Source organism: Pediculus humanus, genomic scaffold, assembly GCF_000006295.1.
Source record: "Pediculus humanus corporis 1103172107444 genomic scaffold, whole genome shotgun sequence".
In the NCBI taxonomy this organism is placed as follows: domain Eukaryota; kingdom Metazoa; phylum Arthropoda; class Insecta; order Psocodea; family Pediculidae; genus Pediculus; species Pediculus humanus.
In genome coordinates this window covers 27,397-54,401 of record NW_002987065.1, presented here as the reverse complement: position 1 = coordinate 54,401, position 27,005 = coordinate 27,397, and the positions used below count along the sequence as shown (strand labels likewise).

Genomic DNA, 27,005 nt, shown 5'->3' with positions numbered 1-27,005 from the left:
TCCGGCGGTTGTGGCGAAGAGAAAACGCAAAGAAAAAATTTTTTTTTTATTTATTCACGCTTTAAATATTAAAAAATAATAATAATAATTAAATTCCTTTTCTCTCTCTTTCTCTTTCTCTCATTCCAAAGGCGCGCATTAAATAAATATTATTAATAATAATAATAATAATATTAGTAACTTTTATTATTATTAATAAATTTAAAAAAATAAAATAAAATCCCATTTAATAAGAAAAAAAACGAGAAATTGAATCCCTCCTGTTGAGATTCAACCCAATTACTATTATATCATCAGGTAGTTTAAGGCAAAAGTTTGTTTTTAATAAAAAAAAATTCATAAAAACCTTTTCTCTCTCTCTCTCTCATATTAACAATTGTATTAAAAAAATTTTTTTTGGCTTAATTATAATTTCATAACCGACAAAAAAAAAAAAGGCAACGACAAAAGAAAATAAAAAAAAATTTTTTTAAAAACATATATTCATTTCGATTATTGCAATTGTTTGTTGTTGTTGTTGTTCTCTTTAAAAAAAAAAAAATTTTTTTTCTTAAAATTTATTATTATTATTATTAATAATAATAATTTCTTCTTTTTTTTTTTTTTTGAAAAAGTTATTGATGTGAAACCGTGCATTTAATGTTCGGTTGAACCAATAGAAGTAAATAAGGTGTTTGTGACAGCATCGTGGGGGCCACACACGATGGGGCCTTTTTTTTTTTTTCTTCTTCTTTTACGTTTGCCATTTATAACCTACTACTACTACTACGACCGAACGACCGACCTGGTAAAAACTAATGAAATGACTTTTTAATGCTTTCGATGATATATATATATAAATGCAAATATCTTAAGAGAGAGAGAGAGAGAGAGAGAGAAAGAAAAAAAAATTCTTTCCGTATAACAAAATCAGCAAGAGAGAAAGAAGAAGATGATGAAAAAAATATTATTATTATTACTATTAATAACTTTCAGCGTGAAATCACGATCTGCTTTATATTCTTATACATATATATAAAAAAAAAAAAGGATCGAAATTTTAGAAAAAACTAAACAACAACTCCACCATGGAGAGATCAGTCAAGTGCGGTGAACTTTGTACATGTTTAGGGTCGAAATCGATTGGTTTCCCCCTATACGATTTTGCCAAATACTAAATTTCTGCGGTTATTATTATTATTATTACTAACATGAATATATATATATATTTATTAAATTACCCATCGGTGAACCACATATTTATATATTATTATTATTATTATTATTATAACAATAAAATATTCATCCGCGTGAAAAATACCGGTTATCAGATTTTAACCGTTTTTCCGGTTCGTAGTCTTGCGTTCACATTTTGCGGTTAAAAAAATTTTTCCTTACCGCAGTCGTGGATTCGTTTTACGTTTAAAAAAACCATCGATTTTATCACCGCGAATTCTATTATTATTAATTTATAATAATAATAATAATAATAATGATAATGATAATGATAATAATAATATCGAATTAAAACATCAAAAAAAAAAAAAAAAAATTTCACGATCGATCGATTTGATTTTGCACAAGATTGAACGAACGTTAATAAAATGTTTAATCGAATAATAATAATTAAAATAAAAATATTAAATTCCCTTACACCCTTTCCCCTTTTCCTTCTCATAAGAAAAATGGCGTAATGATGATAATAATAATGATTTTTTTAAAACGATAAATAGTTATTAACAAGTGAATAATCAAAACCAAAAAAAAAAAAAAAAATCATAAAAATCTAAAACACAAAAAAAAAAAAAAAAAAAAAAAAAGTTCGTGAATGTTAAAAATCATGTTTTCCTTTTTGTTGTTGTTGTTGTTGTTGCTTTGTTTTTTATAAAAAATCGTTTTCTTAGAATAATTATCAGGTTTGCAAAATAATATTTTACATTTGAATCATCTTCTAAAACAATAAAAAAAAAAAAAAAAAAAATCCACGATTGATTCTTCTTTCTCTAAATACATTCGTACGTGATTAATCGAGTTTCGAGACTATCGATTTCGTTGGTGTTGAACCGTTGTTGTTGTTGTAGTTGACCTTTTTGCTTTCACAATTTATTTTACCTTTCTTTTTCTCGCTCGCTCGCTCATCTTCATCTTCATCTTCATCTTCGTATGCCGTCGTCGGGGGGGAGGGGGGAGGTAGAGGAGTTTGTGCCAATCTCTAAAAAATTATTCCGTGAAATTTGTTTTCCTTTCTTTTCTTTTCTTATTACGTGACGGTACGAGTGTGACAAACACCACCCAATCTCTAATTGTCCTTTCAATATGACGTAATTTTTTTTAAAGAAAAAGACCAGGTCAAAAAATCTCTTCTTTTTCTTCTTCTTCTTCTTCTTAAAACCATCATATCGATTATAATTATCGATATTAAAAAAAATAAAAAAATAGAGTATCCAATGAATGAAAATTAGGTACGCTACAGGTAGGTACTCGACGATGATGAAAACCATGTCAAGGATCACGTTTTATTATAAACGCCTTATTTGATTTTTATTTTTCGCTCGTGGGAAATCCCTTTTTTTTTTTTCTGGTTGGAAGGGTTGTGAAACGTCCTTGATTTTCGGGGGTTTTAACAGATTATTCCCATAAATTGTTTGTGTGTGTGTGTTTATAATATCGATGCAAACACCTTTTAACTACCTGATAACCACCAACCATTCGTCTTTTCATTTAATCAGGGTTCACACGAAATTTGCAATAAGATTCTTCTTCTTCTTCTTCATTTTGGGGTAAACATTTTTTTTTTTTAAATAAAAATCCTTCATCTTTCTTCTTTTTCTTAACTTTCCTGTTTCTTTTATACGTGTACACAAACATTTTTTTTAGGCTTTTCAAAAATATTATTTTCACTTAAATTTAAAATCCCACGGAAATTCTGAATTATTTTCAATAAACAACAACAACAACAACAATTTTTTTATATTATTATGCACGTGTATTTATTTTATCCCATCTCTCTCTCTCTCTTTCTCTCTTTCTCTCTCGTACGATTATTTAAATTCACGTAAGTAAATAATTTTTTTATTACTTTGTAATTAATATGTAAAATAGATCAGAAAATATTTTATGAGCATATCTAGTATAAAAGTCGAAATAAGACCGTTATTAATAATTACAAAAAAAATTTTTATATCCCCGCAATAAAATTCACACCGAAAATATTTATTTGAAAAGATCATGAGAATAATAATAATAATAATAATAATAATAAAAGTATCGTTAGATAAAAGAATAAGATACGAGTCCATTTAATAAAAGAAAAAATTTTTAACTTCCCACGGATAAATTAATAATAAACAAGTGAGTGAGTGAGTGATCATCATCATCATCATCCGAATTGTCCCATGACCGGCGATAACAAAAAAAAAAAAAAAAATTTACGCCGATGAGGACATTACGACGAATAAGAGGGGTAAGAAGTAAAAATTAAGGACCTACCTGTAAGAGAGTTGTTGTTGTTGTTGTTGCTGGTTGTTTGGTTCCAACACACATTGGGACACATGTTCTGTTCCCATCGTGGAGAAATAACCTTTTTACCCCGGAGAGAAACAAAAAGAAAGAAACTTGTGTGAGAACTCATCTTGTTTTCGTTAAGAAAAAAAAAAAAAAAGGGACTTTTCTTTCAATCTATCTTTTTCTCAACCACCATTCTGTGTGAACAACTTGCCAACGGTGTGAACCTGTCACTTCCGCTACCCTTAAAAAAAAAAAATAAAAAAATTTTTTTATTAAAAGGTGAGGACAAATCCGTTTTTTTTTTTTTTTATTGCGATACCAATTTTTTTTTTTTTTTTTAATATATCGAGTTTTAAATTATTAATGATAATAATAATAAAAAAAAAAAACTTAACAAACAACGAAACACGAAATAGAAATCGATTCGAACGTTAAAAAAAAAAAAAAAAATAAAACAACCGGTTGTTGTTGTTTGTTGAATAAAAAAAAAAAAAAATTTTCATACGCACACACACACACAAGCGGTAAGTGATTAAGGAAGTTAAATTTAACGATTTGTCCGTTCGAGTATAATTAAATAAAACTGGAGAACTGGAGACAGATGGAGAGGAAAAAAAAAAAAAAAGGAAAAGATTATAGAGCCCCCCGGGAGTGAGTAACAATTTAGTATAAAAACCAAAGAAAATTGCACATAATTAAGAAGTTTAAAATAAATTTAGCTTTTATTGAGAGCAAATAAATATGGCCGACCGACCGAATGATCGACCGTGTTTTTTTTTTTTTTTTTTTGCGGTTTAAATTTTAAAAACACTTTTAAACTATACATTACAGCAACAACAACAACAAAAACAACAAAAATCATAAAAATTTTTTCATTTTTTTTTTTTTTTTAAATTTAAAATATATGTATATAAAAATGGCGAATTAGAGCATGCAATAACAAATATACCGTAGCAAAAAAGAGAAAGCTATTAAAAAAAAAATGTATCGAAGAATCGCGGCGGCGGCGGCGGCGGCTATAAACTTTGATCGAACGCAAAAAATAAAAAAAAATATAATTAGAAGGGCAGAAGATACCTTCTGGAAATACTGAAAAAGAGAGAAAAAAAAACTTATAAAAAATGCATACGTCACGATAGCAAAACAAAATAAATATAACAAAAATTTTCGGAATGACTTTGAATCGTAGCAAAAACAAAAAAAAATTTTTTTAAAAGTGTAAATCAATCGTTAAACCTTTTTAAATGAAAGAAGAAGAAAGAAAAACAAAATTGAACCGCAGCAAACGGTTTTTTTTCCGCTCTCAATTTTTTCCCGACTCCTCTTACGTCATAAAATAATTACATCATCAATTCTTTTCAACGACGAACGCAATAATTTTACAAATATTAAACTATTCCAGCAAAGAAATAATAATAATAATAAAATTGTGGATATTTTTAGATCGTCAGTCTGGAGATATTTAAGGCCCTAAAAAAATTCTTAAGAGATAACTTAGGGTTAAGTCTCGAGTGTTTAAAATGAAAGCTAATAACATTAAAAAATTTTTATTTTTAAAATCCCACAAACGCGTAAAGTTTTTTTTTTTTTGCTATCATTCAATTGCTGCATACCAAAACGAAACGAAAACTACGTTTTTGCTACGAATAAAAAGCTTTACAAAAAAACAGTAATAATAATAATAAAAGAAAACCAATCAAAAACCTTTAATTTAACTTAATAATAATAAAAAAAAATTCTTCTTTTTTCCCTAACAAACAAACGAAAACAAACGTTAATTATAGTTTACACTTGAATTAAATTAGCAAAATATCTCTCGTCTTATTTTTTTTTTGCCAGGTACGATGATAAACATTTTTTTAATACGTCATTAATCTACAACAAAGTGTCATTATCAATACAACAACAACACACAAAATGTTTTTAATTTTTTATTTCTTCTGCTACCATTTTTTGGCAAATTTTTTTTTTTTTGTTTGTCAAGTGTTTTAAAACATTTTCGGATGGATGATGGATCCTTTTGATTTAAAAAAAAAATAAAAATCTACCGAAAATAAACAAAAAAAAAAAAAAAAACTTGTAATATTCGTTTTATGTTCTTTAGTAGTTTTATTTTAAACTCGACATTTTTTTTTTTCAATAGTGAAGTGGCACTAGTGAGCTCGTGTCGCAAAGTGAGCCTGTCATCGGGGCTAATTATCAAAAAAAAATTATCATTTAATTACATAAGCTAAATATAAGTTTATATATGTACATATATTAACATATACCCTACGAAATAATTTGAGAGAGAGAGAGAGAGAGAGAGAAAAAAAAAACTAAAATAGACATTTTTAACACTTTTAGTTTTTTTTTTTTTTTTTTAAAATTTCCAAAAAAAGCTGCCGCCGATCAAATATTTTTCCCTTCTCTCTCTCTCTCTTTCTCTTTCTCTCTCACTATTTCATAATTTTTTTAAATCAACGGATGAATTTATGAAATTTGGGTAAAACCTAAAACCTTAAAAAAAAAATAATAATAATAAATTCAAAGCTGTTATTTAATATTTATTTATTACTATATTTAGTTGGTACCTCCAGGTACGTACGAAACGAAAAACAATTTTTTTTTTTTTTTTTTGTAAAAACATGTCTTACTTAAAACGTAAGAGAGAGAGAGAGGGAGAGAGAGAGAAAAAAACTACTGCGAGTACGATAATTCGCCATTTTTATTTTTGCCTTCTTCTTCTTCCACGCCAAAAAAAAAAAAAAAAAAAAAACAAATGAAAACCTTCCGTTGTGCGTGCGTGAGTGCGTATTTTAATTCGATTTAAATTATATATACACCCGCACGCACGCACACGCACACGCACACACAATTTGAAATTTCTCTTTTTTTTTTTTTACTTTCTCTAAGCTCCATCATATCGATTTTTATCGATCGAAAACCTAAGAAAATTTTCTTTAAAAAGAAAGGCAGGTAGAGACCCGGACGTTCCGATTAATAACAAACGCATAAGAGTTTAAAGTATATCACTTTTACTTTGACCTTTTTTTTGACCTTTATAAATTTTGCTTGTAAGTCAACACCACGCGTTTCCCCCATCCCTCCCCACTTCCCCCCCGAAAAATGTCTCACGAATTCATATTTAAATATTTAAATAAAATTATTATTATTATTATTATTATTTTGCAGAGGGGTTTTTTTACGAATCGTTTTTTTTTTTTTTTAAATTTACGAGCGAGTTTTGCAAAAAAAAAAAAAAAGGTAAGAAAAATCATTGACCGGAACAAACAAGAAAAATTATTATTGTAAAAATAATAATAATAATAATAATAATAATAATAATAATAATAATAATAATAATAATAATAATAATAATGATGATGATGATGATGATGATGAAAACGTTTGCGGTTGTTAATAAAATAAATAAATAACGCGAGGATGTTATAATTATGGGTTGGATTTTGTTTGCCTCTACGACGACAAAAAGTTTTTTTTTTTTTTTCGGATCGCACTTACTACAAACGAAAATTTCAATATATACAACAAACAAACAATCTTTCGCAACAACAATAACAACAACCGATTTAATTTTTTTTTTTTTGTACCGATTATTAAAAAAAAAAAATTAATTGATGGATCGTAAAACAAAACAAAATGTCGACAAATGAAATTTAAAAAAACGTGTTTGTCTCGTTAAACGAACCAACAAACAAACAAACAAACAAACGATGATTGCAATAAAAATTAATTTTTTTATCATTTATAAAAAATATTTCATAATAATTTCATTAATTTCACGTAAAAAATTACAAAAGAGGGGAAGAAGAATCAAAAAAAAAAAAGAAAAATTTTTTTGTGCGTGTGCGTGTGCGTTTGTGGTTGGTGTCAGGTTGACGTGGTAGTAGCGGTACCTAAAATCAATTTAAAAGAATGACCAGCAAGTATTTTGGTATTTAGATCAGTGACATCGTAAACCAAATAATATATATCAGATTATAAATTTTTTTAAATCCATATTTAGGCCCCCCTCTAAATTTTTCATTATTATTATTATTTACGAACACAAATAATTGATTGAATATCTATGTATATTCATAAATACAAATAAATCGTTGAGTTGGAATTCGTTTATTTACTCTATGACTTTTTTTTTTTTGCAAAATAATTTTTTCTAAATAGAAAATTCCCATTTTTTCTTTCATTCTCACGATACATTTAAACAATGATGACAACCCGGTTGTTTGGTTGTTTGGTTCATAGTCAACATGAAAAATGTTTTATGTTTTAACTACAAAAAAAATTTGTCAACTTTTTTGAATTTATAACAAACATGCGACATCAGTCTAAAATCTATCTACAGAATAAAAAAAAAAAAAAAAAATTTTTAAATGTTTGTTTTTATTTTAATGTCGTCTTCTGTAGTTTCTCCTCATTATTTAATAAATCTTGTTTTTTTTTTTTTTTTTGTTTATTAATAATAAAACATCATGTTGTTAAAACAAAAACAAAACAGTAAAACGAGCGATGAGCGATTTAACATTTGTAATAATTAAAAATTCTTTTTTTTTTTTTTGAAACATTTTGAAATTTTCCTTCTAAATTATTATTTATTTGGACAAAACAAAAAAAAAAAACAAAAATTTTCACGTTGCGCATGTCACATGTCTCGAATAATTTTTTTATGTTAAACAAAATTTATTTTCTTTTATCAGGGTAAAAGTCATAGAGAGTGAGAGAGAGAAAGACTACGAGATGGCATTTTGCCATAGGTCCACCACCCTCATGAGTCTACACAAATGTTACGTAGTTGACGATGCGTGATGCGTGTCCATGTGTGCGCATTCTCCCACCTGACGTTTGTTGTTGTTGTTGTTGTTGTCGTGTGTCGGTCCCGTGCCTAACTAATTCCAATACCATATTGTCGACGACTAACTGTCTCATCTATCATTTACTACTCCTATTTTATTTTTATTTTTTTTTTTATTAATGGATGAAATCTTTCACGTTTGGCAAAAACAAAAACAACACGCCAACAACATTAAAAAAAAAAAAAAAAGTCGGAATTAATAATTTTAATTTTTTTAAATTTCCAATTAACGAAAACAAAAAAAAAAAAAAAAAGAAGAAGGGAAAACTACCCTTCGCCGAAAATAGCATTGTTTTTCTACGACACAAACCGTTCGGAGGCCATATTGTTGAACCAATCGATTTCACACGTCTGCTATATATATATATTTAAACACACACACATAAGAAAATATCATATGGGGCACGTGACTTGCCAGACGCTTTTAATTGCTTCGAGTTAAACAAACGCCCAAAGCTTCCAACTACCTGATTTTTTCTTTTTTGTTGTAGTTGTTGTTGTTGTTGTTGTTCACTAACGACTTTTTCAAAAAACCGTGACGAATATTGCAATGTTTTCTTCCTCGGTCATAAATTAAACGCCACCGAAACCTAATCGAGATCATAAAGGTGAATTGGGCAATATATCAGTGACAAAAACCCATAGCGCACCTCAAGGTATATTTTGAAAATATTTTTTTTAAATTCAAAATGAACTTTTTTTTTTTTTTTTCATAAAAAAAATTTATCTTCTGGTTATTCATACATATCACGTGATGGTATGATTTCTATTAAAAATTTCAACAATAATTTCCCTGAGAAAAAATTTTTTTTTATAACTCTTCAACATCATAAAAAATGGATGAATATATATTTTGAGAAATTAAACCAAAAAATTTCTTTTTCGTAAATTAACGAAAAAAAAAAAAAAAAGGGAAACAAAGATAAAAAAAAAAAAAATTTTTTTCGGTTGTCGGAAGAAGACAAAACAACAACCCCAAAAAGAGAAAACATATCTTCTCGAGTCAAATTAATACGACGAGTCCTTCCTTCCTTCTTCCTCATTCCAGAACATTCAATTTTAACGAACCTTTCGCATATAACCAGATGCTGTCACCGGAAGTCGGACTATGGAAAATGTGCTTTACTCAACCGGGTGTTTTGTTTTGACTATTCAACCGACGATGATTTCGTTACTACAATTTTTTTTTTCTTTCCGTAAAATGTAAAACGCTAATTGAATCGAAAAAAAACGAACAAACGAGCAACAACATTTTTAAACAATTTTATTACTTTCCAATTAAAATAAATCCATCGACTGACTGACTGACTTAACTTTTAAAACTACTCATCCACATCTCACATTATTTAAACTTTACAACTTTGACCAACTTTATTAATTTATTATCGACTCTCATTTTAAAACAATAAAAATAAAAATAATTAAAAAACAAAAATGGCGACCGCAAACGAAAAAATTAACGGTACCTTAAAAAACATTAAATGTTTAACCCTCCCCACCTAAAAATTTTTGCAATTTTAAACCGTTTCTCTCTCACAAAAAAATATGACATTTACGTGAAAAAAAATATTAATAATAATAATAATAATAATAATAATGAGTCAGATAAACGAATCAAAAAAAACAAAATTTCATAATATTAAAATTAAATAATATTTTCAAATGACAGATGAAAAATTTTAAAACAAGTGTAAATGAGTGTGTTCTTTTTTTTTTTTTTTTTTTTTCTGTTTGTACGAGGCAGGTTCTTATTATTTTTCTGATGCATCCTGTCACAATCTATCACTCACTGTCTTCCGGCACGTCACTTCCTTTTTTTTTTTTTTTTTTTTTACCCTCTCAGCTTCCTTAAACACACGTGTTCTCCTCTGGAATATATATATATATACACACACAAACACACATTTATTCCTTATTTGACAATTTAAGATGTCTCCCCAAACAATTAACGATAGAGAAAAAAAAAAAGGTCCCCGAGGTTAATTTATTTCATTGATAATATTTTTTTTTACTTATTTATTATTATTATTATTACCCGGTAACTTTATTATTATTAAACCGTCGACGAAATGAATGTTGTATTTTACCGTACTGTCATCGCGCCTTATTTAACAATTTATAAATAATGATAATAATAATAATTTTTTTTACTGAAAGTATTCGTTAAATTTTATATACGTACATATAAAAGAAGTTGAAAAATTTAGTGATGACGAAATAAACAACAAAGATTGTACGTATACCTGCCGTTATAATAAAAACTCAACTAATTGGCCAATTTGTACAAGAATTCATTTTGATGAACTCTGCAAATTTGGTAGCAACACACTTATCGTACCTGAAGATTTTAAAATGAAAAAAAAAAAAAAAAATGTTTTTCAAATGATGGTAACAGGTTCTTTCATTTGTAAATACTTTATTTGATTATGTTTTCAGCTTTTTTTTTTAATACTAATTTGGTTTGTTGTTGTTGTTGTTGTTGTTATTAAAAAACATTTTTCATCTTTTAAAAATATTACTCGTATTAGAATTTTTAACATTCGCATCGAGAGGAAAATAAAATTAATATAAAATAAATTTTTTTACGAGAGAGAGCCGAGTTAATTTTTTAAAAGCGTTTTAAAAGTAATAAGTTCGTACTAATGTCTTCTAGTCTTACTTTCTTTAAAAACAAACAGAAAATAATAAAAATGAGGGAAAATACAAACACCAGACAACTCGACGACAGCCTCCATCACAAATTTGCGTCAACACCAACTTAAAACCACTAAAAGCGTCATAAAAATAAATTCGAACAAAAAAAAAAAACAAAAAGGGTAACAAAAAATGTTTAAAAAAAAAAAAAAAATTAATTTAAACTTACCATTAATTAATATCACTCTGTCTGTCTCTCTCTCTCTCACTCTCCCTCCCTCCCTCTTTTTTTCTTTCGAAATATTTTTCTTTAAATTTATTTTTTTTTTTTGAAATTTACACCTGAAATTTAAAAAAAAAAATTTTTTTTTAATTTTTCCCAGTTGTTAAATTAAATCCATCGTAAAAAAAAAAACAAACATGAGAAGCTTATGGAACTATTTCCGGTGGTACTTTCGGAATTTCCGGCTCATAGATATTTTAAAGTCTAGACGTTGATTCATAATCTTATCCCAACCTCATTTAAAGCAACCTTGGCCTTTCTTTCTTTCTTTTTTTTTTTTTTCCTCTCTCGTAATAAGAAACATAAAAAAAAATTTTTTTTTTCTTTTTTTTTTTCAATGAGCGGAAGCGAACCTTATTTGTTTCCTTTTAAATAGTTTTTTCAATTGATCACCTGCCCCCTAAAAACGTTCAAGGCTTTTAAAACATTTTTTTTTTTTTTATTTACTTAATTTTTAGCAGAAACCTGTATTAGTATCGGTGTTGTTCATTTTATTCGCTTTAACAATAAAAATAAAATCTTTTTTCGTTTTATCGATACTTTAAAATATTTAATAATTTTCTATGACGTCACAAATTTTTTTTAAATTTATTGGGTTTGTAAAAAAAAAAGTAAGAACGAATTTTTTAAGGAAACAAATTATTTTTATCCATTATATTATGTCCATTGTTATCAATGATCTTTCGCCATTTTTCGGGTAGTATCATCATCCCATGTTTTATAAAACTCTTTATTTTTAGGAGCAAAAAACTGCTCCAATGCAGTTTTGACCTCATTTGGATTTTTTGTCCGTTCAAAAATTTTTTTAGTGATCGAAACACATGTAACTCACTTCGAGCTAAGTTGGGACTATAAGAAGGATGCGGCAAAACAACCCAGCCTAGTTCCAGTAGTTTTTGTCTGATGTCTAAAGATGTGTGGAGCCTGGCATTATTGTGATGAAAGACAATTCCTTTTCTATTGGCTAGCTCCGGTCGTTTTTCTTGGATGGCATTATTTAAATTCGTCAATTGTTGAATGTTAACCTCTGAATTTATGGTCTGACTTTGTAGGAACAGCTCAAAGTAAACTATGCCTTTGTAATCCCACCAAAATGATAACAATACTTTTTTTTGGTTTATGTCAGCCTTAAAAGTTGTTGGTGCCTGTTTCCCTTGCCTAGACCAGGATCTTTTCCTTAAAATGTTGTCATAGACAACCCCTTGTTTTCATCTCCGGTGACTATTCTTGCATCAAGCTTCTTTTAGTACCCAAGACGCTGCAGACAGCTTTCGACGTATGTGATCTTCTTTGTAATGTCCCTTGTCGAACTATGCCGATCATAATCAATCAGAGCCTTTATTTGCTCATCATCGACCTTCATCAGGCACGTGCTCCTCTTTTTTCAAAGAAAAATCTCCAGAACGGAATTTCGCAAACCAGTTTTTTGACACTGCCGTTCTAATAAGGCTTCCTCACCCTACCCAACTTTTTATTGGCTTGTGAAGCATCAACACCCTTTCAAAAATAAAAGGAAAATGTGGAGGAAATGCAAGGCTTTGGCTCCCTTTGTTTAAGTGTCTTTTGCTCATCAAAAATTCAACAATTCAATGAAATTTTGGTACTGAATGTTACAGAAGAAACCAAATAATAAGATATCAAAAGTTCATATCTGTGGCTCAAAAAAGTAAACATACTCAAAAACATGGACAAACTATCTGTTGATAAAATCCATAATCACTTACTGGCCAACCCCGCCCCCCCCAATAAAATGTTTCTACTTGGTTTAATCACACATGAATGAAATAAATTAAAAATGACAATTATTATTTTTTATCCTTGGCAAAGTTTTCAAAGTAAATTTTTTTTTGTGAAAGTAAATAATTATTAAAATTTAATGAAAAAACTTTAAACAAAGAAAAATAATAATATAAAGTAATTATGAAGGTAATTATTATTATTAATATTATAAAGCAGTAAAATCATTTTTTTTTTTTTAACATTAAATATTATTCCATAAGTTTCCTGTCAGTGTTTTTAATTTTTCATTGGCAAACAACACTTTTGAATTCTTTAATTTTTTTTAACTATTTCCATATTTAAGTTTTGATTCATTTGTAACATTATTTTTTACATTTTGATTTATCATTTCTTTATTAAGCTTACAGACTTCCTACCTGTGCATTTAATTGTACCTTGTTTTAAAGGAAGTTCCTTGCAAGCCTTTTAATCTTTCATTTTACCCCTTAATATTAAACATGTAAAGCCTATGAAGTTATTTTTACTTACTTCTATATACAACTCCATCTTGAAAATCAAATTGAACTTAATATACAAATTTAATATAATTCTATGATTGTGACAGTGTTTTCCAATTGATTCTGAAAAATTAAAAGTAATAAATTCAAAATAAAAATTGCTTTGAGTTATAGTTGTAAAAGTTGTGAAAAAAAAAAGCTTACTTACTTTCTTTCATTGACTTATTTAACTGTACTCAATGTTAATAACTTCTTTAATCTGGCTCATGCTAGGTGTTTGATAATCAATAATAATAATTATAAGTAGTAAAGTATAATCTGGTCAATGTTCAATCATATATAATTTCACATTTCCATCCAACATCTTGCTTTCATGTTCATGTTGATTAAAATGAAATAGAATATTTTTTATCATTTCAATAGATGTTATTATACCTGTAATTAAACATGTTATGTTAGTATTTTAATTATTATAATTAAATGAATTATTTTTTCTTAATTAAAAAGAAATTTTTGTGTCAATTCAAACCATTTTTGATTTCAATAAAATGAATGGCTTATACATGGCTTCTTTACCTACACAGTGACAAGTGTAATAATAATAAAAATGAAATATTTGAAAGTATATTAATCAATAAGTGATTATTTATATTAATGTTAATGATTTATTAAAAAATTATAATCCACAATTAACCCTTCAAGTCAAATTTAAACATTTTTTATAAAGAAACTTCTTTTTTTTTCTATGCAAAAATTTAAAAAAAAATTCTTAAAAAAGTAACATGGCTGTATTATTGAGTTATACCTATGTATCTTCTTAGATAATTTCCAACCCACGCCATAATTTACCTAAAAACCGTTTACTTTCACTTTTATTTTAATTCTTAAATTATTTGATTAAGATTAAAAAAAAATGTTTTACCAAATTATTTACGTAATTGCAGAATACATAAAGTTTAAAAATAAGTGGATATTGAACTAAATAACTGGTAATAAATTTAAATTTTAATAAAAAAAAAACCGAACAACGAAAACCCGATTGAAAACCGATTTGACACTGTCCTTTTTTCACGTTCCATTTCATAGAGGTAAAAATTTTTCAAATTTTGACTTTCGTCTTGAATCTTTCGTTTCCTAAAATTTTCATAGAGTAATTTTTTCAGTGAGTTGCATCATATTGCGCAATAGATTATGGTTAATTAAAACTTGAGTTTTTTTTTGTAGTTTTTTATGTTTTAAAAATGTGTAAATTTGTTCGGTTTTTAGTTTTTTATAATCTCGAAATGATTTTTCATCATGATTTCAATTATTATCACTCTTTAAAAGTTGTTTAAGAGCATTTATTGAGCATTTAAGTGAGTTGCCATATTGGTCAATAACAATTATCACATTTTTTTATAATTATTATTATAAATTAAAAGGAAGGGGGGACAAAACAGTTTTTATTTTTACTTTACAATAGGTCAAGTTTAATTGAAAGAGTCAATAACACAAAAGAAACCAATGTCACTGACATTTTGTGACATGGGGTCAATAATCATTGCAGTTTTAGGACATAAAACATGTGCACAAAGAAATGTTTAAGTTTCATTGACAAAAATAATTTTCCCTTTTTATTTTTACTTTTTTTTTGACAATTTATAAGGTTAAAAAAGAAAAAGAAAAAGTCAAAGAGTTCACTGTAAAAATTATTGACCAATTTAAGGCATTTAGTTTTTTTTACAACTGCTCAATATAACCTGAAGTGTAAAATTTATTATTATTATTAGTTTAGTTGTGTGTGCGCGGCCTTCCGTTTGTTTTTTTGTAATTACATCATGACAAAGCATTTTTAATTGAGTTATGACAACTTGTGTAAAAGTTAATCAATTCAAGGATGATCATTTTAGGATGACCTGTGAACAGGTATTATTTTTTATGTTCCCTTTTTTTCTTTTTGGCAATTATTTATAACAAATGCATGAATCCCAGACCACCGTTTTGTTATATTGGTTGTACAACAATGTGTTTGTTAACAAAGTTAACTTTTATATTTACAAATATAAAAAAAAAAAACAAATTTTTTTTTATCTTAAAAATAAACTAAATTATAAGAATCAAATATTTGTTTAACATGATTCAACAAATAATTTTTTTTTTTTTATAAAAGATAAAATTTATTTATTTTTTGCTACTACTAAAAAAAAAAAATACAAAATGAATTAAATAATAAATCAGAAATGAATGAATGATTAGAAAACAACAAAACATAAATTTGACCATATTCAACAAATAATAAAAATGAATGAATTGAATGAATAGTTTTGCAACATGTCAAATAAGTCATGACTTGATAATATTTTCTCCTTTTTTTTACACATCTTACAATAAAATACTTTGTTTGTTTGCCTTTGAAAACATTCTTACAAAAAAAATAATTGTACAAATTACACATGCATCATCATTATTATTACTATTTGGTTTTCATTGTATTAATTGTTGTTTGTTTTATGATAAAACAAAACTTTATGTTATCCAGTTTAATGCAAACCAATTAATTAATAAATGAAAAAAATGTTTTTTTTGCTTACCTTATTATTTTTAATATAAATCATTCTTATTTCCCACCTACATTAAAATAATAATAATAATAATGACTTGTTGAAGCACGCATGCGGGTTGAATGGCGGTCAACAAGTGTTTATGCTCAATAGATTTATTTAATTACTGTCGATAGTTTTATTTTTTAATAATTTAATTATTATTTACGTATAAAAATTTTTTATATTTTATTTATTTTATTTTGACATGATTAGTTTATTAAATTAAATTTAATAATATTTAATTAATTTTCAGTTTAAGACACTGAATGGTTCACCGTTTGATTCGAACATGGAAACGTGCATGGTGGATGCATTAGAAGATACCTCAGTGCGTTTAATTTACAAAAGGTAAGATCTCATTTTAAAATTTATAATTCACTAATGAAGGGCTTATTAAGGGATAAAATAAATTTTGGAAATTTTTATTTATTAATGCTTACAAATGTCAATATTATATTTTCTTGGTTAATTATAATTAATTAAGGTATGTGCTTCACTTAGTTTATGCTAAATATGTGTGAGAATAATATAATAATGGGATTAATCAAATTTTGTTATGATACATATATATCAATTGAATATGCAAAATGTCAGCCATGTTTGTGCTCTGATTGTCCTCTATTATTTTATACTTTTTCTTTTGGGTTGTTTTGTTTTGTTAAAGCATACCCTATCATATATATAGTGTGTTAATGACTTTAAGTCTGAATTAAGGTGTAGAAAGGTTACAACTGAGCTCTATTGTAATTGATTCAGTGTAAAACATTGTGTATGTGAAAAACATTGAATGTGACCAAATTAATAAAAGTGGGAAATGAGAAAAAAGACAAAGAAAGAACTAGAACATTTAGTTTTGTATGATTCACCTAAAACAGTTTATTTAATTTTCACTCTTTCTCATCCTGGCTACTCTCTCTCTCTCTCTCTCTCTCTCTCCCAAGATTGTATGCCACCCATAATCTAGTTCAGGGAGTAACTCATTTTTCTTTAAAATAAGTAATAAACTCAGTTATTAGTTATGATTGTAACTCATAACCGTTACACACAAGCATTTATTCCTAAGGGAACCATTAGAAGCCTGGAATAAATGTTTAAATAACAAAATTTACAATAACATAGCACATGTGGTGATTGAATGTAAAACATATACCAATAGTAATAATAATACTGATACTGCATGAGTTTGTAATTTATCATTATCATTATAAGTATTTATTTATTTATTTATTTAACGGTATCTTTAATAAATAAATAATTATTATTATTAAATAATAATTTTTGAAAAAAAAAAATAAAAAGGTTAATTAATGAAATAAATCATCATCATCATTTTCATCAAATAGGACCACAATGGCTAATTGTTTTTTCATTAGGCTTTATGTAGGCTTACTTAATTTTCATAATAATTAACTAATTAATAATAATGATGATGATGATGATGATGATAATGATGATGATATTTTATACAAAATCAATAATCAATAAATCTTTATTTAGTAATTTCATTTATGTAAATTTTTTTTTAAATATTTTTTTTTTTTTAAATTTTAAAATTAATTCATGATTTAAATTTATGTGAAAAAAATAAAAAATAAAAATGGCGGATTAAATTTTCAGTTTAAAATAATTATTTTGAAAATATGACATGTTAATAGTTATTTTTTTTCGTTTGACAGTCGAAATGTTTTTTTTTTATTATTATTATTGAATTTGCATTCGTTTGTTTTTATTTTTTAAAAGTTTTCTTTTAAAAAAAGATAATAATAATAATAATAATAATGTAAATGGGATGATCATCCTGTTAATAAATTTTACGCCCAAACAATTTCGGGCAATGAAGGCCGCCGACTTGAACAGGCAAACAAATCAGGCAAATGAAATTAAAAAAAAATTTTAAACATTTGGGTAAACGATTTGGTAAAAAAAAAAAAAAAAAAAAAAAAATAATAATAATAATAATAATAATAAATTATAATTTATTAAGTTTAAAAAAAAAAAAAAAAAAATTTCCCCCGTTTTTTTTTTTGTTTTAAACTAATTAAGGACGCCGAAACGAACGACAGAGATTTAAATTTTTTTTATTTATTTATTTTAAATTTATATATTTTTTATTTATTTATTTATTTATATTCACTTAAAAATACTTTTTTAATGAGAAGAACATAAAAAAGTTTATTATCGAAACCTTTATTTCCCTCCCTTCCCCATTTTGTACGCGCGTTTTCATATGCGTAAATGCGTTTTTTTTTTTTAAATTTTTATTTACTTATTTATTTATTCTGAACATGTTTTTTTTTGTTTATAATTTCATCCGCATTCCATTAATTCATAACAAATTTTTTTTTAAAAAAATGGAAACGAATTACATAAAATAATTATGAAAAATTTTTTTAAATGAAAAATTACATAAGAATTTAAGGGTTGCCAACTTGATTTCAAAAAAATAATTGTTCGCGTACGTATATATATTTAACGATTAATATTGTTTTTAAACAAACAAACGGAAAAATACTTTTCGAACAAACGATATTATATGGATATTATTTAATTCAACTCTTACCGCACTTTAAAAAAAAAAAATTTTTTTTTTTTTATTTTTTATTTTTACTGCCGGTAAATCCCGTTTTTTTTTTTTTTTTGTAACGTTTGTATTTCTGCACGCGAAAAAAAAAAAAAAAAACCAGTTAAATGATTTTTATATTCATTTTATTTTTTATAACGGTTAAATTTTAAATTTATATATATTAAATTTTATACATAAATTATTTTTTATGTAACTTTTTTTTCTTTTAAAAAATTATTAATTATTTATTAGTTGGTTTTTTTTTTGAATAAAAAAAAAAAAAGGGATGGAAAGAAGAAAGAAAGAAAGAAAGAAAATACGATTCGGATATGATTTTTTAACGATGGGTAATATTATATTAATATATATATATATATATATATATATATATATATATATTTACATAAAATTTTATTTATGTTATTAAAAAATGATTATAAATATAACGAACGAACAAACGAACGATCGAACGGGTTTTTTTTCGCGATTGTGGTATAAAGTTGTTTGTTTTTAAAGGAAAATCACACAAAATGATTTTTAAAAAAAATCGTTAATAATTTTTGATTTTAATGTCGTTTACGTAATAATAATAATAATAATAATAAGTTAAAATTTATATTAAAAAAAAAGAAAAAAGTCGTTACGTGGCGTATGGAATTTATTACGGTTGATCAGTTTAATGAAACTGGATAAATATTCCAGAAAGAGAGAGAGAGAGAGAGAGAGAGAGAGATGGAAAAAATTTTTTAAAATAAATATATTTCTTTGTCAAAAAAAAAAAAAAAAAAAAAAATAGACTCTCGCAACAAAATTCTCATTAGGCCAAAGTTACCATCCATATCTGCATCATCTTCTTATTTTTTTCTTTCTTTCTTTTTTTTTTTTGTCTTCTCCATCATCTCTCATTCAATCTTTGTTGAATGCACGGATTATCATCGGCAAGAATCGGGGGGCATCATCCAGAAAGGATAGAGAGAGAGAGAGTAAGGCCAACGTTAGAACATTCCGTTGTTTTCGAAATGATACTTTGTTCCATTTATGTCATCCCTTGACGTATATTTCATTGTATATATTTTATATACTTTGTACACGGACCTCTTGTTAACTGTCAAATCTTGTTATTCTCTTCTCTTCTCGCTTACTTATTTTTTTTTTTTAATATTTTTTATTCTTGTTTTTTAACGGTTTCTTTTTTTTTCACATGCATACGCACTCACACTCACACTCACACACGCATTATTATTATTTATTTTAATTTTTTTTTATCCTTCATAAGTGTGAAAAAACAGAAAACAAAACCTGTTCGCTTGCAATATAGATTTTTTAGCAGGTAGCCTTAGGGGAAATTTTGCACGTATTTTCCTCGCTCACACAACAAAAAAGGTTCTTTTTGTCAGTGACACAATCATCAATTGTTATAAATATCAATTGTTTGATATTGAATTTTTTTTTTCTAATTAGCATCGACCAACAACCGATACAAACCGGGTGAACTTTTTCTTTATTCTATTGTTCGAATCGTAGGTAAAATAATTACGATATGTTTTTTTTTCACACAAATCCAAAATTTTTTAAATAAATAAATAAGTAGCGTGGAATAAAATTAAAAACGTTTAATAATAATAATAATAATTATAATTATTTAACGGAACGGGTTTACACCTTGTTTGAAAACATCGTAACCGTGTAAAATAAACAATGAGCAATTACGTATTAATTAATAAACGAAAATGTTAATTACACGATGAAGATAATTTAAATCCGCGTTTTAACAAATTAATCACACGTCATACTGTGCGTGCGTGCGGTGCGTGCGTGAGTGCGTGTAAGTTTTGTGATTAATGTTGAGACGAGGAAAAAATAAATTCGATTGCGACTTAATGATATGAATTTTGCCCCCACTTCCCCCCACATTTTCCTCCTTTTCCTTTGGTAAGAAGAATCCGCGGCGTGAGTTCGTCACGATTCAAACGTTTAAGACAATGGGTGATGTGTATAATACAAGCCCATCCTCAATCTCTTAATCATCGCGAGTCTTACCGAGAATAAAATAAATGCCCGAAGAAACGTTTTTGTAATTTTTAAAATTAAAAAAAAAACTTTAAAAAAAACTTAAAACTTAAATCGTTACATAAAAAAATTTTAAGTAATAATATCCGTAGGAAATGGTTGAATTTTTGTGTGTCAATGAACGTGAGAAATTTTTTAAGAAAATATTTTTTTTTGGGAAAATTCTTATATCAATGTATTTCACGTGTACGTACGTACCCATGGTAGGTACCCATAGTCGGGTTCCTCGAGGGAGGTACTCCAAAAAATTTATTACACAAAAAAAACTTAAAGGAAACTTATTTTTTGACAAACACATTTTAGGTAAAATTAGACAAAAGGCTAAAAACAGACAATGAAATGTGGAATGCATATCCATTCAAGAATGAGATGAAAGAAAGAAAGAAAGAAAGAAAAAAAAATGGCTCAATGAAAACAAAAAAAAAAAAAAAAAAAAACCTGGAAACATTCTTTTTTTTCCAAAAAAAAAAAATTCAGGTACACCTGATACCTGAGAACGTAAAATCAATGAACATACCATAAACACCTACACCTGTAAAGAGAAGAAGAAAAAAAAAAAAATTTTTTTTTTTTCTTCTTCTTCTTCATCGTTGCAAAACAACTAAAAACCTGATTTTTTTTTTTTTTTATTGTCCACCTGTACCTAGCCTTTTCCTTTGGGGCAAACGCAAAAAAAAAAAAATTTGGACATTGTAAAAAGAATTTACTAGAACATCGACACGCACACACGAATACGAAAACCGGATTTTTTGAATTGTTATTAAACTTAAGATCATATTATTTTAAATTAAAAAAAAATTAAATTAAATTTATAAGAGTTTTAAAAAAACAAAAAAAAAACAAAATGGTCGCCACGTAAATGAAAATTACAAAAAAAAAAGTATCAAATACGAAAAAAAAAAAAAAAAAAACAGGTTTTTGTTGGTTACACTTGACCGAATCCACCACGATTTACTTTTTTTCTATTTGTTTATTATTATTATTATTATTATTATTATTATTATTATTATTATTATTGTTGTTAATAATTTTCTGTTGAATGTAAACTTTATAAAAAAAAAAATAATGAACGTGGAAAAAGAATATGAAGAAGAAGAAGAGTATGGCATTATATGGGGAGGGGGTGGTTAAATTAAGGTGTATGCCTAAGAAATATGGGCTTTTTAAGGGCTCGTATTCACGGGTCAAGTTTTAAAAAAAAAAAAAAAAAAAAAAAATTTCTCGTTGTTGATACCTGTTGAAACCCACACCCAAATGATTTCTTATTAAATGTTGCAAGCCCTCATTCTGTCTTCTTATTTTTATTTTTTTTTATTTCTAAAACTGTGTCTTTATCATTATTATTATTATTATTATTATTTCTCGAAGGTATATTTTTTTGTTTTTACAATCGCCAAAAAAAAAAACTCACGACACAATCGTTTTTACGAAAAAAAAAAAAGATTTTGTTTTTAAATATCGTGTTATCGATACCTATTATTATCATTATCATTAATATTCATTCATTCATTCATTCATTAGTTAATTAAATTATAATTTGCTCTTTTGTTTTCGATCGTACCACTCTCTCTCTCTCTTTCTCTCTCTTTCTCTCTCTCTCTCTCTCTCTCTCTCTCTCTCTCTGGAATAGAAAAATTTATTTAAAAAAAAAAAGGGAAAGAAATTTGAAATTCAGTCGTCGTCGTCGTCGTCGTTGTCGAGGAGTCAAGGGCGTAGCAAATTAATAAGAAATAATGAAACTAAAAGGTCGAGTTCTTCGAGTCAACTATGGGCCGAACTTTTTTATCCACCCTCGCTTATTTTAATTTTGACTCACCTGTAACGGTAATGTATGTATGTATGTATGATAAGAGACACAAACAACAATCGACTTTTGTTTGTTTCCTATATAAAAAATACGAAAGTTTTTCTTTTACGTTACTTTACCATATTTTGATTTTGCTACCAATTTAAATTTCCCCGTCGTTTGTTTCGTTAATTATTATTATTATTATTATTATTATTATTATTATTATTATTGCGAATTATTTTGTGCGATGACACTAATAGAAATTATTTTCTCTTTAATAAAAAAAAGTTTTGATTGTGAGACTTCAACGCACATCAATTGTGCGATGTATAAAACATTTTTTTTTTTGTAAACTTGAGGACGTAAAAAATAAATAGGATAGTGTGGTGATGGGGGGGTGGTGGTGGTGGTGGCACACAAACGGATGAGAAACATAAAAAAAAAAATAAATAAATAAATAAAAGAGTTCAGGTGTTGTTCTAGAGCAAAACCTTAAAAGTAGGTGGATGACCTCGGGGGAGGAAGTCTAGAGAGGATTGTCATGGGATGGGATGGGATGGGATCGTCCTTCATTCATGAAGGTACTCTTTCATTCTTTAAAAGAAGAACAATATCGAACCTTTTTGTTTTGTATTGTGTGTTATAAAAAAAAAAAAAAAAAAAAAAAAAAGGTTGAGATGAACGTCGTTTTAAATATTTAGTTACTCTAAAAAGAAAAAGTTTAACATCCGTCGGACATTCACTTGTTTGCTTTTATTATTATTATTATTATTATTATTTCTCATATAAATCAATAACATTTGCTAAGGCGCCGAAGGGACTGATGTGATATCAGGTTTCGATTCATCTTCTTTTTTACTGCTTGCTACCTGTAGGTTTAAAATGATTTAAATTTTTTTTTTTTTTGACAAATTTTAAATAATTTAATTTTTTTTTTTTTGGGAAATTAATTTAAAGAATTATAAAATAATGAAATATTTATTAATCGTGGTTTTAGAATTTATGTAAAAAAAAAAAAAATCAAAATGAGGAAAGATACAAAAGGAAACGAGAGCCGTTGTTTTCGTGACCGAAACGGAAGAATTAAAAAAAAAAAAAAAAATTGCAATGAAATATACCGGTTCACGAAAACAACTCCACCCTGGTTCCAAAACATCCGTTCGTCATTTTCATTTCCGGTTTTTTTTTTTTTTTTTTGTTAAAACAAGACGATCGTGATATCATCATAATCCCCCGGTTTATTCAAGTACATCAAGTTTTTTTTTTTTTTTAGAAAAAACAATTTTACCGAAAATTTTTCCAAAATGCCACGAACGAACGAATAATGTGTATCCGCCATTTTTAATTTATTTAAAACGAAATTATATATTACGATTTTTTTTTTTTTAGTAAACGGAAAGTAAAACAATTTTTAAATTTCAAATGATAACGTTTTGATTGTTTTGTTGATAATAGACGGACAAACAACAACAACAAACAAAATGTAAAATAAGTTGATGACCTTTTTAAGGTGATTTTTTTAATGAAAACCTCTTATTTTAGCGTGTGTGTGTCGTCGTCGATACTTTAATTGCGATTACAATAAATAATATGATGACCGAAATGGAAGTTTCTAGTAAATTTCTTATTTATTTATTTTCAATTAAATTAAAATTGAATGAAGGAGGAGGAGTAGGAGGAGAGAGGGAGGGGTGGGAAAGAAGAGGTGGAAAGTGATATAAATGCGAAACTTTCCATTATCTTTAATAAATCAATATTTGGAGTTTTTTATTTATTTATATCACTATTATGATTAAATTAAAACGCTGGAGAAGGAAGAAAACGAACGAAATCGTTCAACCACGGAATTAAGGCTTTCCTCTTCCTTCCCTCCCTCCCCTATCTTTAACTCTTTCTCTCTCTCTGGCTTTTTCTTCTTCGGTAATATATTTTCAATGTGGAACAACGATTCCTTTCCTCTGGTTATGTTTTTTTTTCTCTCTCTCTTTCTCTTTCTCTGGAATGTTTAATTGCTGGAATGTTGGAGAAATGAATGCGTATTAAAAGTTAGAAGTAATCAGTTGATAAAGGTCATTTCCAATCGACCTAAAGGCTACCAATAATTCACTTACGTGTTCGGCAGGCATGTACATATTTCGCATTTTCGCACGTGAGATGTTTAATTTTTATCAATCGACGGGAGAAATATAGCCGCCATGTTTTTTTTTTTTTTTTTTTTTCGTTGAAGAACATTTTTCTTAAATTATTTTGCTGTAGTTAGAGTTGATTTCAAATGGCAAATGGTAAATTTACGATGGAGAAAACTTGAAAACAATCAACAACAAATCGATAAATCGATTAATCGATATTGAGAGTCTTTTATTATTATGGGGGTATTCGGTTAATCGATATGTTCAAGGTTAATAGTTATTAATAATTAATATCGGGGGGAAAAAAAAAGTCTGACAGACTGACGAATATATGTATCAAATGGAATTTGAAACATTTTAATAATAATAATAATAATAAGAACGAATGTCAAAAAATCAAGAAGAATAAAGGATAAAGAATTAAGAATGCAACGTGGCAACAACAAGAAGAGAGAAAAGTTAAACGAAGTTTACTGACCAACACAAAAAAAAAAGAAACGCCGCAAAAGAAAAGAAGAAGAAGATAAATGAAGAAGATAACTTCTTCGCGGCACCTGCCACGACATTTTCACGTACACAACACCTTCGAGGTTTTTTACATTCGAGTCGTCAAAAATTTATCTACGAATAATTTATTGTGTTCCGACACAAAGATTTTGACTTTGACGAAAAAAATTTTTTTTTTTTATCATTATTATTATTAAAATTGTTGATGAGAGCGAGCGAGCGGGATGGGAGGGGTGAGCGGGGGTTACATGTTGCAAAAAAGAAAAGAAATGTAGGTAAATTATTTTTTTTTTTATTTCGTGGGTGTTACCGCGGCGCACTTTCACCTTCCTCATTCGGGCCAAAGACTTTTCACCTGCAACAACGAAAAAAAATTTTTCTTTCTTCGTCTTTCCTTTTACCAATCTTTTCTCTATAAAGAGTGTGTGTGAGAGAGAGAGAGAGAGAGAGAGAGAGAGAAAGAAAATTTCGAACCGATTAATCATTCTGAGTTATACTCAGTGGGTGTTCCGCGTGGCAATTTTTTTTCTTCTTTTTTTCATTTACTGGAGAATACCAACTACCACCATCACCATCGCCACCACCACCACCACCGCGACCATCACCACCTCTTTTTCTTCCTTTACTTTTCTTTGAATCGTGCCGAAAACATTCATCTTTTTCTTTTACGTTTATACGGTTGAATTTTATCTTTAAAGCAAACATGGAAGTAAATTATTTTTTGATAAAAAAACGCGCGCGCGGGTACCGATTTTTACCATAAACTCCGACACCGGCAACATATATCACAAAATGTAAAAAAAAAAAAAATGGCGCATTTATTTATTTTAAATTATTAATTAATAAGTTTTATTTTATTAATGGTTAATAAATCAAAAGGAGAATGCGAAAAATTTACAATTTTAACGATTTAATAATAATAATAATTTTGTTTTTTTTTCTTACCTTACTGACAGGTAAAAAAATATAAACGGTCATCGATATGAAATGATCGTTCGAGTTTCGAATTAATTATTATTATTATTATTATTATTATTATTATTATTATTATTATTTCGTTGATAAAATGATGATACGTAAACAGGTGTAACGAAGAAGAATCAGGTACGACGACGTACGTGATTTTTCATCATTAGCCAGTCCACTTGCGTTTTGTTAGAATGTTTTTATAAATAATTTTTTTTTTTTGAGAGAGAGAGATTTAAATTTTTAGACAAAATGTTTGTTGTGTTTGTTGCGTCCTTTATTACGTCATAACGTGTTTTTTTTTTTTTTCGAACGTGTAGGCGGCGGTGGATTTTTTTTTTAGCTCAAAACCCAACATAAAATATTTTAAACACGTTTAAAAATGTAAAGATTAAAAAAAAAAAAAAATGTAATGTATGTGTCCCGTAATTTGTGTGTGCGTGTGCGTGTCAGCCATTTTGTTTAATTAATTAATTATTTTGCATAATTGTTATAACTAAAAAAAAAAAAAAAAAAAAAAAAAAATTTCCGCCAGTTTTGTCTTGTTTACCCGGCGTTTTAAATATATATATATTTATTGGAAAATTATGTTTATTCGTTGGCTAAAAATAAAATTTTTTTTTTTTAAGTTATGGAGCTATTAAAAAATTAGCAAGTCTGTAAATTAATTTGAAAAAATAATGATAATAATAATAAAATGTTTTGTTTTTGGGCGGAGGGAAGGCGGGGAGGGAGAAGGGAGAAGGGGGAGGGTTTCGACGAGTCAAGTTTGAAATGAATGATATTTTTTTTTTTTTTTGTTTCGTCGATTTTATAATGAAAATTGTACCGGTTTATCTCATTTGTTGTATTGATAAAACGGGAAAATTATTCGGGAGAAAAGAAAACAAAAAAAAAAGTTTAA

General features: G+C 27.0%; 2 protein-coding genes across 2 annotated transcripts; both read right to left on the bottom strand.

Annotated features, from left to right (window-relative positions):
• Nucleotides 1–5,409: 5,409 nt before the first annotated feature.
• Nucleotides 5,410–6,390, bottom strand: Phum_PHUM090840 (uncharacterized protein; the record flags this gene model as incomplete). Its single annotated transcript, XM_002423828.1, has 4 exons — nt 5,410–5,503; nt 5,607–5,678; nt 5,979–5,985; nt 6,372–6,390. The coding sequence occupies 4 exons, from the start codon at nt 6,388–6,390 to the stop codon at nt 5,410–5,412; spliced, it is 192 nt and encodes a 63-aa protein (XP_002423873.1).
• A 7,186-nt stretch (nt 6,391–13,576) lies between these two features.
• Phum_PHUM090830 (uncharacterized protein) lies at nt 13,577–14,337 on the bottom strand (the record flags this gene model as incomplete). Its single annotated transcript, XM_002423827.1, has 3 exons — nt 13,577–13,618; nt 13,845–13,930; nt 14,301–14,337. 3 exons carry the CDS (start codon nt 14,335–14,337, stop codon nt 13,577–13,579), a joined length of 165 nt encoding a protein of 54 aa, XP_002423872.1.
• Nucleotides 14,338–27,005: the final 12,668 nt, after the last annotated feature.